Source organism: Achroia grisella, unplaced genomic scaffold (genome assembly GCF_030625045.1).
Source record: "Achroia grisella isolate CSIRO2021 unplaced genomic scaffold, CSIRO_AGI_Agris_v1 utg308, whole genome shotgun sequence".
NCBI classification, from domain to species: domain Eukaryota; kingdom Metazoa; phylum Arthropoda; class Insecta; order Lepidoptera; family Pyralidae; genus Achroia; species Achroia grisella.
In genome coordinates this window covers 2,096,368-2,117,542 of record NW_026712791.1, presented here as the reverse complement: position 1 = coordinate 2,117,542, position 21,175 = coordinate 2,096,368, and the positions used below count along the sequence as shown (strand labels likewise).

Here is a 21,175-nt window from a genome sequence, read left to right as displayed (position 1 = left end):
TTACCTAGTACATTTACTAATTATATATGAGTTGATAGACACAACTTAATGGCGACTGTTAATTTTTTTTTGCAAATAAAACAAGTATTTTATAACTATATGATCAAAAATGTATCAACAAAAATTATTTTTGTGATAAAAAGGATCGTCTGCGTAGCTACTAAGTAGATACCGATAGATAGTTGTGTTTCTATTTTGATATTTAGTGTGTATCTGTATTTGTAAATGTGATTCTTTAATTAACACGTGTATTATGGGTTCCAACCTAAGTTATTAAAAATGTGTTACCTATCTCTAAGAAATTGTCAATCTTGATGTTAGTCAGTAATTCAATTGAGTTTCTTGCCAGTTCTTCTCAATTGGATCTATATACCGAACTGGACGGTAGGGAAAAAATAAAATTATAATGTAAAAATTTGACGTTCATAAGCCGCTAAAATGTCCTACATGAATAAATGATTTTTGAATTTTAATATGCTGCTAAAGGTAAGTAGTTATAGTAGAGTATAGAAGACGTGTACAGTATGCGTGCAGTCGAAATGTTAGCTAAAACATCTAATCTGAAAGCATAGAAACAGCCAATTTCACCGTTGGAGCATGAATTGTATCATTCGCCGCAATTCCAGTAATAATTTTCGACTGTGAATTATGTGAGATCACTACTATATCACAGCACATTCATCAAATGAAATCATTACCTATAGATATGGTTTGCAATTTTCTTCTACTTCATTTCATTATGCAATACAGATGCAATTCATATTAAATAATATGTTCTAAAAACACATGCACAATGAAACTATAAATTACAATATCAATATAGCAGGAACATAATCTTTAATATTAATTTACTACTACAACAGTGGCGTGTACCTACTTTCTAAGTAATATATATTGAATAAAAATGATTCATCGGTGGATGTGTATATTTTAGAGTTTATATTTGGTTTATTATACCACCAACATTAACACAACTGTGTAACTATAATGCTTGTATGTGGTGAAATGTAGTTTGACACGGTATAAAAATGAGTCCATTCAAAAACAGATGTGTCCAGTAATAAAGAAAGTAAAATAGAACAAATAAACAAATTTTATTAAATTAAACTATATCGTCATGTTCTTATTTCCATTACGTATTGGCGGAGATATTATTCGTTTTAAACCCAATTGTATCGATGTGATATTTGTAATAAATTGTAATTGATGCATACAGAAACGTATATTTTAAGTATAAGTACACTCAGATTACAGTTGAACCAAAATATACGTATTTCAATTAATAGCTATAGAGCTATAGTGTCCGTTCGAACTTTCGGCCGGATTTGGCGCTAAATTGGAGCTTCTGTACTTGTAGTAAATAGATCGAACCCGAAACAGAATTGTTATGTAATAAAGTATTTAATTCTTGTGTTTTATTCGCAATGGTTAATCAAGGCTGGGTTATCACAGATTGATCGTTTTAATAAATTATAAATGTCTTTTTATTTGTACAGTACAAAATCAATTGAGCAATAAAGGCAATGATTTCTCAAATGATTGTCTACGTATGTAAAAACTAATAAAACTCCAGAGACTTGAAATTCGGTTTCGGTTTCGGCTTTACATGGACACTAAAGAGCTGTATAGCACGAATAGTAAGCTAATGTTTGGACGATACAACCGGAGCAATCGCCGGTAATTCAATGGCAAGTAACGGTTCACGCCAGAACACCGTCTGCGAGAATTCATCACTAGGTTCACATAAGGCTGGAGGGAATACCTGGTCTACCATCACTGACATGTGAGAGTACCTGTAAAAGAAAAATCCCGTATTAGCAAATTTTATTAAGTATGATGGCCGTATAAAAATATCTGCTGTATACAAAGGACGCCTGCAATACTAGTATTGGCAACTTCTAGTCGCCAGAAGCCATTATTTTTATTAATATTTGTAGTATTAAAGTCAATACTCATATAATATTTATAACCTGTTACAAAGTACTATAAACAATTTGATTAATACCTATCTCTAGACAAAAATGAAAGTTTATTCTATATCATTATCATTAAAAAGACAATATACATAAAACATGTCATACATAGTAAAATATCTTATGACATTATCATAAAATCGAAAAAAAAAAGAATTATCGTAATCTGCTTCTCTATATATATATATCGAAATACAATATTTTCTATATTAATATATTGTATGCTATATTGTATGTAGCTCCTAGTGTTAAAAATAATTATCAAGTGCTAATATCAGAATTATCTATAGCAATAACGTACCCATAGTGTTGTTGGATTCCAATAACTTTTTTAATTAAGAAATAATATATAACTATACTATACCTAAATATTGCATTTTAGATACAGATTAGTGGTTTATATTCATATTTTAGAAATCCGACACCACACTTTAATGAAGGAGTGTGAAGTAGAAGGTGAAACACATAAAAATCGGACACATACAAAAAGAAGTGACGTGATAGACATTATGTCGGTGATTTTGTTAGTCCTTAGTATGCTAATATGTAGTTATTATATAGCAGTATGACAATAAACTTGTTTGATGGGCGAACGCAGGTCACAACGGTGACTAAGCCTTGCAAGTCATGCCTTACGGCTTACCATGAATGACGGCATACCGGGACTCTAGTTTCTTTCACTACATTTGTAATTTATTTACACTCTACAGACCTAATGCTTGAGCTAGATTTAATAATATTATCACGTTTCAGTGGCGGGAAGAAATCATCGACCATGTTACTTTGCACGTTGTAACTGAAATAAAAATAATGTACTTAATAAAATGTGGGCAGGTCGTTGGTTAGTTACACTGGGTAGGAGACTGTACATATGCGAGCACTCAATGTTGAACACAATAATACTTACGTAGATTGGAATGTCTGGGTGAGTTCGTGTTTCAGTTCGCCTTTGTAGTTGATAGTAAAAATTCTCACGATCGGAATACCCACTGCTTGATAAGCGCACACGTCCTGTAAATGAAAATATTTTAATTCGGTTAACAAGTACCACATTGATACCATGTATGTGTGTACAAGAAAACATATTAAAGTCTAAATACATTTTTTCAGGTATATTTAAGTCAATAATGTAAGCTTTAATAAATCTATGACACAATGAAGAATCAAATAGTTATACTGTTATTACTAATATTGATTGATATTTGATTGATTGATTAATATTGATATTGATAAAGAAATGATCAGCCAGTTCAATCTTTGAAATTCCATTTTCATCTCTTTTACAGTTATATTTTACGTCAAGACAGCCGTTGTTCGCTGCTTCCTTATGTTTTTACACATGTAGTATACAGTGATATAAAATCCACTTACATTAACCCTATTACCATATCCAGCGTAGAATGGATTAGATCCTTGCGGAAACAACGCCTTAATATCTGCAAGGCATTGTATCTTGAACTCCTCAGGCTTCTTCTCGATGACCTCGCGATGGAAGGCGCGTAACAGAGACGTGGGATTCAGAAGTAGTGGCCCGTCCGGCAGGCACACCTCACCCTGTCTGATGGAACGCAGGTATTCGCGTGTTACCTGCAAAATAATAATATTTTAGATATCCCGACCTATTTCTATAATTATAATAAATTCTTTCATCATGAATAAGTAAACCAGTTCGTGAAATAGATATATTTCATTGTTCCTAACCGCCTCAATACAATTGCTCAGAATTGTATTGCTCATAGCTGAGGTATGTTAAAATTTATTCATATCGACTATTAGGTACATTTTTTAAAATATATACAGTATAGTAGAGAATATACTCAGGTCATTTATAGTGGTTAATTTCCTCAGAAATTTAACACAAAGGTTTCCAGGACAGGTGGGTTCCCCATTAGTAACTACTCCTCTGCATAAGTAATAATAATGCAAGTACATTTCATATGAAGTAACTTACCCTTGCCTGTCCAATAGCGCGTGCCGATAGATACAACAATTGGTAACCGTTGTTCTTGATTTTAGTGAAAAGCTGCGCCACACCCGACTGCGCCCAATCTTTACCCACCAATGGGAAAATGTGCCCTAACACATCCGACCTAAAAGGAAACGAGTTGATAGTTTCAGAGTGTTATGTAAAATACGCGTAAAAAAGGCGAACACAGAATTTTAATAATGCATAAAACACTTGTATTCATTCTACAAATTATTCTTCAATTGACTGCATGGAGAATAATGAAAATGAAGCAGTGTAAATTCTTGATAATGCCTTAAGGGAGAAATCGAATCTTTTTTTATACCACAATGAGGGCCAACAAGCATACGTCCATATGATACTAAAGTTGCCGTAGCTCATGGACGCCTGTCACACCAGGTGTATCATGTAGGCGCTGCTGACCTTAAAATTATGTTATACTACATGTCCCCGTGGTATTAGCCGCGTGAAAATTATGGCCTAAATGTTATTCTGATGTATAAGTTACAAAAAAGTTAAAATGCATTCAGCAGTTGTTGTGTTAAAGCGGAACAAACATCCATCCAGCCACACTCACAAAGTCTCACGTTTATAATATTAGTAATATAATGTTATTATTAAGTAACATTAGTAGTATTGATTGATTGAATTTAAATTTACATCTTGAGCTTGAACAGTTTGTCTCATGTAGGTCATGTACATTTCACATGTCTCTTTATTTTTTTTTATGTGTTACTACAAATTTCACAATTAAATGGTTATATTCCTTAAGAAAATAATACACATAAGATCTCGTGATCTTATGTATATTATTTTATTCTCAGCTCTAGCATATCTTCTTGTGGCGATTTTACGATTGTGTTTAAAATTCCACACATTACTAACAATCAGCAATAACATAAAGTGTTATTCTCACTTGGTGATCGTGCCATCAATATCAGAGATGACGATCTTGTCGTCATACCGCCAGCGGAAAACGTTGCACTTGCATTTAGTCGTGCCCTGATATGCGGTTGTCACGCTGAACACCATTTCATTCATACCTTCACGAAGATTCAGGTTTTTCTGAGGAATTAAGAAACACAATGTTTTTTGTTCTGTTACATATTGAATATTATCTACCTAATCAACAATTTAGCACACTGCCTTCCTTCAGATAGTCGCGGGTTCTATTCTTGTATGATGCACTCATTAATAACAAATAAATTATTTAATTAATTAAGAATATTGTTGTATTGGAATATTATTGTTTGTATTGGTCTAGATTTTTTCTATAAAAATATGTATTAAGAAGATAGATTTTTATCAGTTGCATAAGTAATACTACTAATAATATCCATATGCATAAGCCCTGCTTAGTTTAGGACTAGATTATTAGATATGTTAAGTTGCAGATCCTTTGTTGTCTAGTCAGACAGATATAAATTAGCGATTGAAAAAGGATTAACATTATTGTAATGTGACCATAAAAATATATAAAAAGAAAAAGAGACTAAAGGTAACTCACTATTTGTTCAGATGACAATCTAAGAGATTTACGGAACGTGGAATGTCGCCGTGTAGGTCTTTGTACATGACCCTCTTGGTCCGATTCAGATGAACTGTGATCTTGTCGTTCTGCTTCTATAAATATTATTTGAAATGTAAAAGGTTGAAAATTTGCATTAATTTTTAAATAAATCGAAGTCTATAAAAGAGAGAGTTTCTAAAAAGTTGTCTGTCTAAGTTAGATACCTCTGACTACCAATTTAAGTTGCCAATTTGCAAAAAAAGTTATTATTTTTCATAAATGATGTTTCATATAAATAATCATACAACGTGAATAATATACAAACTTAATATTGTATAAAATTACCCTATAATATTTATATACACTGACATAATATTTTTGTAATAGACAAAAGTTATTTTTCCACTCAATATTGTTTTTTCAAATTAGTTATTTAATATTCGTGTAAAATAAGCAAGTAAAAATGTATGAATATATCTTGTAAATGGATTCACAAATATATTCAATTACAGCCATGATTTAGGTATGCAAGTTACTTACCCAGATCGTGTGTTTTTTTGTCCTCTATGATTATTGCATTATTGTCGATAGGATCAAGTATATTAGCTACCGTCGATTCTGTTATTTCGTCAATGTTAGTAACTTCTACTTTATCTTCTCCTATTTTTTCTACATTAACCCCCGGTCCTTTCGCTTCTGTTATTGCTTCAGATTCTCCTAAATTATTATCTTTAGCCTCAAGAGTGGATGATAAATTCTCATTACTAGAAAAATATAAAACAAAATTATAGCTACATTACGCATTCAAATATAGGATCAGACTAACTTTTTGACAAAATATGGTCTAGGATTAAAAATTCAGCTAGTTAGCAAACGACTTGAGAGCAATTTGATGTCTATTCATTATTACTATTGTTTAATTCTGGTTGAATTTGTCATGATGGAATCATCCTATAGTCTTATATAATATACAGGTAATTTGTTATAAAAAAGCAGCTCACCGTGTCGCTTCCGCGTTGGACCGTCGCCAGCTCCACCAGGAGTAGCCGCGCGGCTTGGCAACACTATCCGCCGCCCGGGACTGTGACTCGACGCCTTCTTTGTCGGTACCCTTTTCTAGTTCCTCCATTACTCGCTGCCGTGCAATGATTAAATGTTTAATACTTATATGTACACAAGGGCACAACAGAAAACTGTGCTGCGGGGACTGATCTGTTCGGGTTACGGACACTGATGAGATACCATATCAATATACATACATATACATATTAATACCATATGCGGGTGATCACCCGATTCTCCCAAATTTGAATTTTAAAATGAATATTGTAAACATGTTCCAGTACATTTAAAGAGAATGGTTAAAAAAAATCCCTAAGGTTGGTTGGTAGAGAATGCTAATAGCATTAAGTCCGCCTATTGTACAATGCAATAAAGTTAAATAAATAGTAGCTGAGTTTCTTGTCAGTTTTACTAGGCTCGAAAGTACTTCGAACTGACATATCATAAGAGTCTAATAAGATCAACATGAATAAAGATAATTTGATTATATGAGCATATATATAGAGAGAGAGAGCAATATCATTTTAGTGTGAGTTTCAATATTTACAATATGAGAGCGGTGTGGTAGTGTACTTACAGTGGGCAGCGGGCGACGGTATGCAAGTAGGGAGAGCAGCAGCGGGCCGGCGCTGCGCCAGGGCAGCAGGCGGCCACCGAGCCGGACCAGCAGTCGCCCGTCGCGGTCTCCGGCCAGAGCAGCGCCACGCGCGCAGAACTCCTCGAACGGCAGCACGCGAGACACCATCTCCTCCCGCAAGTATACCTCCACCGCACCCCTACATCATACACACGTCACAACTCCTCTGATCGAAGGTCCGCACAATTAAAACGGAGGATGAAATTACGAGCACCTAACCCGAGGTTCAAAATTCTAACGGTGCCCTCAGACTAAGGTCGTATACGTTATGCGGGAGTTGGCCTCCAGTAGCTTCAAACCCTTAGCGGTGCCTAAGTCGTATCCGCCAGGCAGAAGTTGCCCTTCAACCACTCCTTAGGTCCTTCCGCGGGTTTGGAGTGCCATTTGTTTGCCTCTCATATCGTTCGGTGAAGCTGTAAAGCCCAGCTTCAGTCAACAGCATTAGAATATTCGAAAAACAAAACACTTCACTATTATTATTATTCAGCTATGTTATCCAATAGAGGATAGCACAATTGATTTAAAGTCTCAAAATGGAAACTTGTTCTCAAAAATAGTAAGTCTTGTAACCATCCAATCCAGGTAGAAAAAGTTAATATATTAAGTTTATTAAACTATCTTATTGAGCGATGTAATTCTTGTTGTTTAAAAAAACAAGAAGAAGGAATGTATAGTTTCTAGTTATCAATTCAGTTTTCTTTTATTATCATACGATAACAAAAGAAAACTGAATTGATATGCCTATATATTGATTATGCCTATATATATGAAGGTAAGTATCACCTTACTATTAGTAGTGAATAACAACAACACGTTCCTGACATATCACTTTACGAAAAGTTGATATACCGAAAATAGAAATAAATAATGTTGACTAATATTTTATTGCCGTGCATATACTGAAATTGCATAGAATGACGTCACTTACTTGGCAAGAAGTTTCTCGTCGTCATCGGAGTCGAGCGTGGGTGGCTCTAACGACGCCGGTGATTGCGGTAACGAGGGACCGTTCCCGGATTCGTACTCCTCTTCCGTTGGGCCGACCGTGACCATTGAGGTGCTCGGAATACCTACAAACATAAACAGAAAATATTCTGGACCATTCTTTCTAAATTTAAAAAAAGATTTAATGATAGTATGATATAAGTAGCATCTTATAAATACCACTACTTGGCCCAATGAACATCACTATTTTAAATTTCAGAATAATTTATATTTGGTTTACGGCCCTCAGAATTCTGCGCTTGAGTATCAGTGAAAATTATTAGGTTTTTTGGACGAATATGATAGGGGATTTATAGGAGCTAAATGCATACATCAAGATCCTGCATCCTATTCGTACGAATTATAAAAAAACGTTTTAATTAAACCTTATTTATAAGTAGCCTTAAATATTGAAGTACGGGTAAAATATTCATACAGATACCTGTACTAGTCGTGATGTTAAATGTTCATTTATACAACACAGTGGTGCCAGTCGGTGTGGCTTAAATATAAATTATCAAGCATCGCAACATTTTTCCACATACTATAATCGAACGAATATCTAAGCGTTTACGAAACATACCTACATAGTATAAGTTGTAGTTGATTATCTACAATAAGTCTATGACTTCGATAAAACAAAAACGTCACACTAATATATCAAATGTCGCGATAAATAAAACTAATCCTATAATCACTAATACTTAACGCAAACAATACTTACATATATATACGAGTATAACATAATAAAATCGTCTTGGATCAAAATAACAACGGCTAACTCTGGTGGTTTCGATCAAATATTGCAAACAGGCTTTTGTGACTAGATTAGCGAATAAGCTTAAAGCCCACCCTAGGGTAAGTAAAAACCACAGGCTATACATGAATAGTACTGCGAACATTAGATGATAATGTGACGCCCATGGAACCCCTTCTTAGCGAAATTTTATGACCCATATTATACTTTATACATCACAATTGATATAAGTTATTATTATGATGGGCGCTCACACTAAGAGTAGGTGTAACGCAGTAACGTATTATATAATAGGTCCGAAATTTGTTACATCTATAAAGGTACTGTTACTACCAAGGAAATTCCTTGATAGCCAAATGCCATATGTGGTTAAAAAGTTCATCCCTAAGTTATATCTTTATCAATATTATTTTACATCAAAGATATGTTACCACATTTATTTTTGTTTACATTTTAATTATACAATGTTAGTTATTTAAGTTAATATTACAAAATAAGACTCACTTGAACGATAGCGATCAGTGAAATGTTTCGGGAAATAGAGGTTGGGATCCACCTGTCCTCTATCCAGGTCATCCAGATAAACGCCTTCGGTGATATCGCTGCTCGCCTCGCGCGTTGACATAAATCTAAACATGCCACTGAGGACACCCCGACGACCTGGCCGCTCTTCATCGGAGCTCAACGGTTCCGTCGGAGATGCGGGCTCGGCGGGAGACGCGGGTGATGCAGGCGACACTGAGGTCACGGGAGACTCTACTGTGCGTACTGGGGGCTCGGGCAACTCTCCCCATCTCCATGACTGCGATGATTTGTCTCCACTTGTTCGAGAGAGCTCCACTTCCGTGTCCGACTGCACTGGAGTGCCTCCACGGGAACCTCGGCTGTTTCATAATTACCAATTAAAATAGAAACTCTCACCAGAAAAAACAAACGTATTCACATTACACCACATATTGCAGTGTTATACAGGTATATAGTTTTACAAGGTTGAAGGGACATGCAACGATGCACGTGTAGTGCCGCGTGTCAACAATTGGAATAATGTGAATAAACACTAATTAAATAGCATACATTTAAAGCGATTTCACTACAATACAGTAACTTAAGAAAAGTAATGCCTTCTAATTTTTAATAATATAAAATAATTAATTAATATAAAAAAATTTAATAATATATAAGGGAAATGCTAGATAATATTACGTTACCGGAGAACAGCTGTTATGTTACTAAAATAGGCTACAAGTACGTTGTACAGTGCTTATAATTACGAATAACAAACGCAAATATACAACCAAAAATTAAATTAAAATAATTTATGCCATTTCAACCGCAACTTTATGGATAAGCTACATAAGTAATTGTAAATAAAATATCAATAAAAAAAACTTAAAGATCCCGAGACGGTAATCGATTTTTTTTAAGGATATATAATAGGATTGATGGTCTTTATTTTGGCTACAGTCATGTCTACATATAAAGCCATATAGTAAGGCTTTATTTAAACGTATAACTCCGCCATTACAAATAATAGTCCTAAAATCCATTGTAATATTACAATATGTAAAGTTTGTGAAGATGTAGAAGGGGTGTTCTGGATCTCCTGGATTGACTTTTAAAATTCTTTACCATTCTTTTATCAAGAAAGCCGCGTTATTTTTTAGTGTCACAGGCTATAAATTAACCCGAAAAATTAAAAGACTTTCGTGGTAGTGGAGCCATTTCAGTGCCTATATGGATGTAAAAAATTATTATTTTTAATATCTACATGGTAAATTAAGTTTAATTATATATACATTTTATTTGATCTCTTTTTTTCGTTTGTATGTTTTTTATATTGTAACATTGTTGAAAAGCACTGAATAAAATATTTTTCTTTCTATCTTACTTTCTGGTAGTCGGATTTGCAAAGTAAAAGAAAAGACGTTTCTGACGAACTCTGCCTTAATAATGATTGAGTTCTAGTTCTAGGTTGACAATGCTTAAAAAAAGTCAGCGACAGCATATGTCTAACTTTAGCTATTATACATTTATTTTTGGATTCAATATAACTTTAGATCAAATTATCATCTAAATATACCTATTACTAATTTTAATGGGCAACTTTAATTGCTGTACAAAAAGCGTGACTGCGTACGTTTACTAAAGCATTATATTGACTGTTTCTAATCGAAATACTTCCTTTGCAGGTAAGTATTATCAATAGTGAGTTGTTTCGTGAGTAATGCAAGCAAAATGTGGCAGAATATTAATATTTTTAGATTAATGTTTACGCGTGTCTGGAGGCGGCGTGCACCTCAAATGCTGTGTCGGACAACGCCATCGGGATGCGGTTTTCGCCATTCAGGTTGAGGTTTGACATCTCTTCACTGCAACCAGGCGACTCAATATTATTCTAGCTTTTAGTTACATACATTAACATTAAATAACTAAAAAAACAAACTTAATAATTAACATTTCAATGCATATACATACATTGGAGATCTAAAAATAATGTGGATGCATACGAGCACACATAAAACTGCACTCAACAGTAGATTCAATAGCAATAATATTCTTAACTCACCTCAGGGTTGCAGCAGTAACTTCACTGTCGCTAAAGAAATTGATGTCGTGGACGTTGGGAATGCTTGTTGGTTGCGAACTACGCTGATCAGAGCCGGCTCTATCTGATTGACTAGAAATGGAACTAGTTGAGGATTTCCTTTGTTGTTTTTTCTTGGAACTCACTTTCCTCGTTTTCTTTTTCTTCTTTCCGTTACCATTTTGCTTCAATTCTTCTTGATTAGAGGGAGCAGCGTCTATAGGTCGAAAATCGTTATGTGCACTAATCTTTTGCACGGTCTGACTGGCTTCGCTCTCCGCACCCCCGAGTTTAGCTGCTGCGAAAGTTTTTGGCGTTCTACCATCGGTCCAATCGGATGTAGTCTCATCGAGACCTTCCATTTCGAATAGAGCGTCATGTTCATTGTCATTAACGGATTTCTCCTCTTTGCTTATTTTCTTAGTTAGACTACTCAAGTTAGGTTTCTGCATAGTTTGCCCATCTGCAGTATATCTGAAACGATGTATAAGTTAAAATTATTATGATATAATGAAGAGAGAACTAAATCTTTGTTAAATTATTTGAAGCAGTAGTTCTAATTGCGTAATTGAACGAAATTCCGTATACATTCCATTCACATATTCCGTAAACGTGCATACGTAAGTAATGTAAATCGCAATAAGATTTACTTTCGAATCATACAGAGATGTAGAGTGCGATATGAATTGAAGTTACTTTCTAATGTAAACAAAGCAAATCATTTGATAAAGGAATGGACAACAACAAATGTACTGATTTTGATAGCACAAAGAATATAAATGTATACAATACTAAAATATGTATATACTACTATTTTACTAAACATTTATGATTATTGTAATACCTTCGCTTTGTATAATCAGAGGCCTGACCGTGGTCAGGCTCGACTGCAGAGAGCGAGTTTCGACGTCTAGGTTCATACAGGTCCTCAAAGCGAGCTGCAGGAATCGGTGAGGTGGCGAGATGAGCAGAACACTCTGCTTCGTCTTCGCCCACTTCCTCTACAAAAAATGCTTCGCCCGATTCGCCTAGCTTCATATGTATATTCAGGGGTTCCCCATTTAACTCTAAGTCCACCTGAAGTAAAATATTATTGCTAATTTTAATAATCAATAAATTTATTAATTATCTTTTATTCTTCTTCTAGAAATGAATATATACTGTACATGGGGATAGGCAGTTGTAATAATAACTGTTGTTTATTCCCACAAATAAATTTAATTAACAAGGTAATAACAAATGCAGTTTCATAAGTGTACATACTACAATGTTTTCGTCTATTGAGTTAGAATTAAACATGTTAATTAATTATTTAATAAATGTTTTTCATTTACCTAACAGTATACATGTTTAAAGTAAAAACATTTTAATATTGTACTTTCTATTTGAAAAGTAAACGTAATATTCCTTTGGATCACAGCCAGTAACAAATAAAAAGTTGATTTACAATTATAAGTTCCGTCTATTTTCTCCATAATCGCAACAGTGTTTCATGATATATTTACGACTTATGGCTATATAAACAAAAATATACAAAATATTAAAATTGTTAATAAACAAAATACATATAAAACAATAATTATATATGAATTATTATTACCAATTACAAATAGAATTAATAGTGCAGTTCATATTATCATATATGATCGTGTACCATTCATTAAATTATACTCTGAGAAGGATAATTCACTCGATGAATAGAATAGTAATGAAAAGAATGTAGAAAATATGTTGAAAACTAAACAGGTGGCCGGATGAAGAAAGTGCCAAATTATATTCACATATGTAGAGTGGAATTGTATCCCACATTTGGCGTTACTCCAATTTACTTAATGAATCAGGCGCAATTTTCTCGTTGCCTTTTGGCAATGTGTCTGTCTGATACGACATTACGATATTTAAGTTTTAATATTTTTGCTTATCTCAAATTAAATTGTAGACATAATGGCGCAGATAGTGACATCAATAATAACGTATATATTATTGTATAATTTCGTTTTTAAAAATAACAAAATACCTCAAAATTTACAGAAGCTTACGTTTACAAAATTATACGTTGCTTTTTAAATTCAAGCTTTGTAAATTTGTAGGCATGGGTCTCAATCTGACCTATTTCAGTCGCAGTGGCAGCCGCAGCCGCTATTCAAGCAGCTTGCTTTCTAAGCTATGTTTCGGTGGAAGACTGAAACAGACATGATTTAAGTCTTCCAGAATATCAATGGTCGATGGGTGTTACGGATGACACATGAAAACCTGATGTCCGTATTTTTGTTCATTTGTATAGGTGACGGTTATCACTTACCATCAGATGAACCGTCAACTTATACGCCATTTCAATTACATAAAAGTCGGTTTTATTATAATGTAGGGATGTTATTATATACTATGTAGAAGCATGATACCCATATCCTTCTTATCACAGCTGTTTTTCCGTTGTCCGATAACATCTAACCTGGGAGATACGATTGAAGCAAAATAACGATAACATCTACTTCTTACTCGTAACAGTTGATTCCCTGTCAAAGCTTAATATTGTGTTATAATTAAAATGTCTTAATATATTAATGACATTTTCTTTAGTTTCTTTATAATGTTTCTTTATAATTGATAAGAATCAACCCATTAAAAAAATCATTTAAACTCCAACAAATAGATACAAAATATGTTAGGGCCAAAAACTTTACAATTAATTGTAAATGAATATACAAAACATAATTTTTTCATCTTAAAATATTTTTTTATTTTGTAAGTTTTATAAAATGACATTTTAAAATGAAATCATAAAGCATACAGCGGACCTAGATACCTATTTGGGTTGATTATCTAAAAGCTTTGCCCTGTAAACTTTTAGATAATCAACCCAAATAGTACATAGTAGAATCAGATAAAAAATATTGTTATCGTATTCTACAAAAATCTCCAACCGACGGGCATGTATGTGTAGAATTATGAAGTTTATCGATATAATATTATTTAGTAGAGTAGATAAACTAGAAGAATACAGAATGGAAATTCATAGATACGGACTGTAACTGTTGGTATCTTGTTTACATACAAACATTATAGTCCGTTAATAGATGGTAAAAATCTATATTTAAATATAACATTACTATGAACTGACTGGGAATAGTAACCTTAACGTAACAAAGGTAGTTTTCTTTCTTTGATAATGTTAAAAAATTGTGCATACCATCAATACCATGTTGGTATTACTTATTGTACTTACTTTGTACATGATTAATATTTAGGCATGCTGTCGTTGAAATCTATCGTATAAAAATGGCTTTAGTTTGTAAAGTTGTTTAATGGGTACGTTATTCTAATATGACATAGCCTACATCTTATCGTTTTATATTGCTTTTTGAATAAAATTCTTTTATCATAAAAAAAGCTCTGAGTGTTTTAACGCACACACGCTGACGACCTACTTATAACCCCACCTGGTGTTTAGTAACATTAATATAGGACCTGAATATCACTACTAGCGTCACAAAATATACTAATTGATTTTATTTATTCAATAATTCTAAATGAGTTCAAGATAAGCTTAAATATGATAATTATTGAAGACGCAACAACAAAGAACACTGAAACTGACATGTCAAATACATATTAAAAAATCTAATATAACAAACGCAAATAAAAATATTAAATATTACAAAATAGAAGATAGTTCAGAGCGGCACTAATAAAATGTTTTAAAACATTGATACTTAATTTTTTTTTATTTACATATTGGGGCACTCAAATCTCATTATATAGTCATGCAGACATGTGGCTCAGATAAAGATATTATTTTTTACTTAATATTTTATGAATATAATACGTCTGGCTACCTCATTGGGGATAAGAGCCGTGAAGGTAATTTAATAGTACATGAAACAACTTATTGGATTTTCTAATTTTATCCAAAGTACATCCATATAATGGTGGCCTACTAATCGGAACATTATAAACCTGTACTACATACGATACTATATAGCATTGTCTTGCTTTAAAACAAAATTGTATACTAAAATCACCACGATCATATATCGAAATTTGTCACAATCGATCGCCAGATTTGTTCACACCAGAGACACAATAAATCAAATGTAAATATACTAATCATAAAATTGGCATATACTATATATGTACATATATAAATAATAAGTTGTCTTAATTGTATGCATACCTAATTAGAGGTGTAATATTAAAGAAGGACGAATGTTGTAATATTGCGTGTAACGAAATGATTTTGAAGTCTATTATTTCTTAAGTTGGTACGTGAACGTCAATACACATGAAAATACATAGTGTTTTCGCAAGCGACATAAAGATGTATAAGTACAGTTTATGCTAGTCGTTTAGGGTTGTAGATCGATAAAACAAGTACCACGTATTCAGTAAAATAATTTTTAATACATGCTTTGATAGAATTTTGGTAGAAACGCTTACTGTAATATTTTTACATATAAATGTATCTTATATCTATAAGTATAAAATGTAATTTTTATACATTTTATACTTATAGATATAACGCTTTGAAATTAATATATATATAACGCTTTCAGTTCTCTCCAAATTCTACCTTTGATAGACTAGTAAGGTTTGTAGAGCTCACACCATAGAATACATCCATAAGTATTTATTATAGTCCATATAATACATATTTATGTAATTCCGGTAAAACTTAGCTTAGAAAAAAAATGATATACGATTAGAATGAAACGGAGTCCAATGACCAATGTCAAGTGACATAGAACGGCCACTTCTGTACGTGCTGCTCTCTAGTAGATTTTCGAAACTAATTACTATTTGTCTATTATTGAAAAGCATGTAATAAATATATAGGTATATATAATATATTGAATGTGTATGCACTGTTGAGCAATTGTTGAGTTTGTATGCATTACATCCAGACTCAATTGAACGTAAAACATGCTATATCTTTCTATTTGGTTCTAAAACTACGACCTTTAATAAATACAGCATATTCTTCTAAAAAATGTAGCAGTGTGTATTAAAAAAAATAATTACCACTTTAAATCTCGAGCGTAGCACACCCAGCTTTCCGAAACGGACGTGGAATGGAGAACAGGTGAAACTACCATCCGCTTGTTCGACCACCACCACATCAATGGCACCAGTAAGCGTCGCTGCGTTGATCTCATTATAAAACTCACGGAAATTTGCAATGAACTTCCCAATATAGTTCATAGAAGACATGGCTGGTAATCTTTTTATCACTTTTTTGATAACAAGAAACCACTAATATCTTCCCACACAATGTTTAGCTTAAATTGAACAATTTAGTTCTATCACTCACACAAATAACATATTACCCCATTTTCAGATGACTAATTCTTCTTCTTCACATAAACACAGCACATATCCTGCAACAAACCAATAATACCTGTAATAATGAGTTATTTCATGAATAATATCAAACACCTACTTCCTTAAAGAAGCAAGTTACTTTGGGAGATTTATAGTTTTACAATACCATTAATATTTTTTGTATAGTAAGTGCAAAATGTACCGAATTATATTAATGCATACATACAGCTTAATATTAATCAGTATTATAAATATTTCAATTGTATTAGGAATCCGGATATAGAAACATGTACCACGGCTTACTAATTCTTTAAAGAAGTGACTCTTATAGCCAGAATTAAACATATTCGAAAATTTAAATAATAAATAGATAAGAAACATGGTACAGTATAATCTAAAGATAAGTAGATAAGTAATTTATTAACATCTATCAACAAGACCGTGTCGTGGCTGAGTTAGGATCAGTAACATAATATCTGAATCCTACTTGTATTTGGAATTGCCGTATATTATTTTAATAACAATAATAACTCTGAACAATTCCCAGTGAGTCATTTAGTTCCAAGCTAAGCAGAACGTGTATTATGGATAGACTAGAACTAATAGAAAGACACAATGTTGAAACTGATAGAAACAATTAAGTTAATTTTTGTAATATATATCCTATATCAATGAATTATTTACGTTTCGTGAAATTCATGAGACCCTAGAGATCGACTTAAATTCTACCGATTATATGCCTAATCGGAATTATCATAGACGGGTTATCCGGTTGTTAATTTACGCACTAACAAAGGTTGCAAATAAATATGAGGAAAACGCAGTTCCCCATGGAATTTACGCTAATATTAGAAAGAGACTGTGTGATGTGAATGTGTGTATACAATCTTCGGAAGAACAGCACAGACAATGACATTCCAGTTTTCCAGTATTATATAATTTTACATGTACATACTGTAATGTGAATTCAACCTGAATATAGTAATACTATATCTATCTAATGAGTAACTTAATCTCTTTAAATCGATTAACTTATATTAAATATAACATTTCAAAAAGTTATGAATTAAAAGAAACTGATTAGATACCTATTGTGTACAGACATCCTTATAAAATACGGGTATGTTCTTATTATAGTATTAGGCAGAAGTGATAAATATTAGAATTATTAGATTCTGTCTTTCTGATGAACATTTTTTTTCACTTGGATTTTAAAGTTAATTATCTAATAAAAAAAAACATCAAAATCAGATTACTCCGTAAAATATCGGGGATATCGTAATGAATCGTCAATGCCAAGTTTAAATAATTCACATGTCGATCAAAAAATCGCATGCGTACGAACGCAATGCAGACGACACAAATTGTATGATCGATATTGCAAGCGTGTGCATGCATCACAATTATAGGGTCAATGTACTCACTATCGACCACCATTCACAGGATGTTGCCTAATGTTATACATTCACATAAATGAAACCGGGTTTAAACTAGTATTTTTTGCACGCCTTGCATTAGATTATCATAAATTGAGGGACATATGTAGGTACTATGTTAAATTATTGACGTTAGTACCACGTATGCGACATACTGCTTCTTGAATGAGCCTTTTAAGTTCGTTTTCTCAATTCCTTTAGTATCCTTGCTAAAATTCCGATCCTCTACAGATGTACTAAGTAGTTGTATGAATATTATGAGCAATTATATTTAACTAGTAGTCGTTAATTTATGAGACTAACGATGACATTGTAAAATAAAAACACAAATGTAAAACTGAATTGCGTACGAGCTTAAATGCTTGTAATATAGGGTTGATTAGTAATGGGATTGTATGTATTATGTATATCATATCATAAGAATAATAACATAATGATTCCAATTATTCTTTGATAGCTTGATGGGCCATAAAATGACAAATAAAATGCCTATTAACCTAATTTTAATATGTTGTTTGTATATTCATTAACAAATGTGAAAATATGTCTGCTAGTTACCTTTTCACAACTAACCAATATTAATTCAATGTGAATTGATATATTGTCACAAGCACCTACCAAAAGCTATCTTATATCTAAAAAAAGCAGACGAAGTCGCAGTTTGCAGCAAGTACCAGTACTATTCAGTAAAATAAAAATATGTTTCAACTAAAAACAGTTGAACAGTTGAAATCAACAACAACAATCCAACATTCAATTATAAAATATATAGTTTTAGTAATTTCAAGGTAGGTATCGTTCGGTTAGATTCGGTTAGCAATATTCAAATTAGTGTTGTTAAAAGTTTTAGTATACGGATGGATTGATTGATGTTTCTATGGACTGAAAATTGATGTTGAAGTGTTTGAATGTTATAATTAGTCGTTTTTGTATACAGAACAAATATTACCCACATAGCACGTTGTTGTAGCGTGCGTGCATGACGAAAGCAGCGCGGCGACGCGATGTATAGTGAGGACTCTGCCCCCTACACTTGGTGACTAATCCGCAAGAATAGCAGGCAATCCAATAAGCGGTAGGTATGTACTTACATTTGTTCATAACGACCGAAATTTTTGGCACGAAAATTCATAGTTTAAAGATATGTTGTATATATTTGAAAGAAATGAGCCAATTGGGTGTCGGGTAGAGTTCTGGATCAAAATTTCTATTAGTAGCTTTTCTTCTGCATGAAATTTGTAGTACATATATTGTAATGATACTGATACTCGACAGATCACAATCTGATTAGTTAAAATAAAAACATAATAAATATTTAAGCTTATTGTTTAAATATAGAGTCTAAAATAGTATTCTATCCACGTATATTAATCAAATATGGAACGATTGATACAGAGTATTCAAATCCCAGTGCGAACCGGCGACCGGGTAGAACTCGGGTCATGCCAACAGCGTTTCTAAATCAAAACTATATGCTCAAAATGGCTGCCAGAAACTGGCCATATCCTACAATTTTGCTGTTCGACGTAATACGAACTGACAAGCCCGTTATTTATGTAAGTTATGCTTGTTAAGACTCGATCAGAACAATTTAAACATTCTCGACATCGGAATGTAAGTTATAGAACAGACGCTTTCAGGGTTATTGTCAAATATGTCGAAACCGTCATGCACTGCTATGTTACGAATTTTAAATATTATACTTATTAAATCTCTAATAATTGAAATATAGGTTATATCAAAAATTAAACAAACAAAATGCTGAACGCAATTTGAGTTGTAAAGAACGAACTCTAGGATATATAAAAATCTAGTAAACAAGTATTAAACAATACATAGTGATATCGACTTGATAGGCTAAAATGATCAAAATCGATGCGGAATACAAGATGTCTCTATGCTGTTTAGGGAATATAGAAAGCAGTAGAAAATGAGAATTGCATTCATGAAAAAGGTTAGCATGGTAACTGATTTGACATGGAAGATTAAGTACCTACAAACGTTTGCCGTAAAGACGCCAGGCTACTAACTACATTATTATGATAATACATTATTATGCCGTTAAAAAGCAAACTGACAACGAAACAATGAATAACACAAATAATAGATGTTTAGTTCGACAAGACAAAACATATTGTTTAGTGCAATTATATCGAATAAGAATTAATTAGTAATATTAAGTCATGGAGATTACCTAAAATATTTTGTTGTTTTTAAAGTAAGATGTTTATAAATTTTGTGATAATTTATTATTTTACGACCTCAACGGTTGAGTACACTGTCTTAGTTCCGATGGTCGCGGGTACGATTTTTCGCCCGATATGAACAATATTGAACAATTGTATTCATGAGTATGATTGTTTGTTAGGTCTTAGTGTTATCTTTATATTATGTGTGTATTTAATATATATATATATATATATATATTTGTATCCGATGTCTAGTACCCATAAGACAAATTCTACTCAACTTGGGACTAGACGACACTGTGTAAATTGTCTAGGGTTATTTTAATTACTTCTTTGCGACTATAGTCGCGTAGTAATACTGTGTACAAAATTATGAATAATATGTGTATAAAGCTTCATGAGTATAGTAAGGAACGGAAGAAGTTCCCCGCGTTACATACAATATTTGTTCTAGTTTAAACACTCATTAAAAATATGAGTTATATAACGTTATTATTGTCATGTAATTGGTCTCTCTATACGTACAGTATGTATGTAGTTGTAAAGGCAACCGAAACTTATTGAATTTTCGTCTTTTTTATTTTTAACATGTAGCCTTATCATAGCATTGTTTCTACGTACAACACATCATAGATCGTACTACGTCAGAGGCTTATTTACATCTATTACCTAAAAGATAACATATTGACCAAATTCATCGTCGTCGAGTTAAAACTACTAATGAACGTTATATAAACCAAAGTAACCAAATATGTATG

General features: G+C 32.7%; 1 protein-coding gene across 5 annotated transcripts in view; it reads right to left on the bottom strand.

Moving 5' to 3' along the window:
• Positions 1-511: 511 nt before the first annotated feature.
• Positions 512-21,175, bottom strand: part of LOC131843471 (phosphatidate phosphatase LPIN2) — a 32,748-nt gene continuing 12,084 nt past the window's right edge. For 2 of the 5 annotated variants that reach the window (XM_059192123.1, XM_059192122.1), the window contains exons 2-17: positions 16,493-16,848; positions 12,318-12,550; positions 11,456-11,947; positions 11,163-11,258; positions 9,394-9,773; positions 8,077-8,218; positions 7,089-7,287; positions 6,451-6,584; positions 5,990-6,213; positions 5,447-5,562; positions 4,856-5,004; positions 3,925-4,063; positions 3,345-3,560; positions 2,881-2,984; positions 2,686-2,769; positions 512-1,793 (exon numbers count right to left, since the gene is read on the bottom strand). In XM_059192123.1, the coding sequence (XP_059048106.1) occupies positions 1,643-1,793; positions 2,686-2,769; positions 2,881-2,984; positions 3,345-3,560; positions 3,925-4,063; positions 4,856-5,004; positions 5,447-5,562; positions 5,990-6,213; positions 6,451-6,584; positions 7,089-7,287; positions 8,077-8,218; positions 9,394-9,773; positions 11,163-11,258; positions 11,456-11,947; positions 12,318-12,550; positions 16,493-16,681 (3,048 nt within the window). In that variant the 5' untranslated portion in view covers positions 16,682-16,848 and the 3' untranslated portion in view covers positions 512-1,642. Of the gene's footprint in view, positions 1,794-2,616; positions 2,770-2,880; positions 2,985-3,344; positions 3,561-3,924; positions 4,064-4,855; positions 5,005-5,446; positions 5,563-5,989; positions 6,214-6,450; positions 6,585-7,088; positions 7,288-8,076; positions 8,219-9,393; positions 9,774-11,162; positions 11,259-11,455; positions 11,948-12,317; positions 12,551-16,492; positions 16,849-21,175 lie in introns of all 5 variants that reach the window. The other 3 variants (XR_009357554.1, XM_059192124.1, XM_059192125.1) reach the window with 3 other exon arrangements.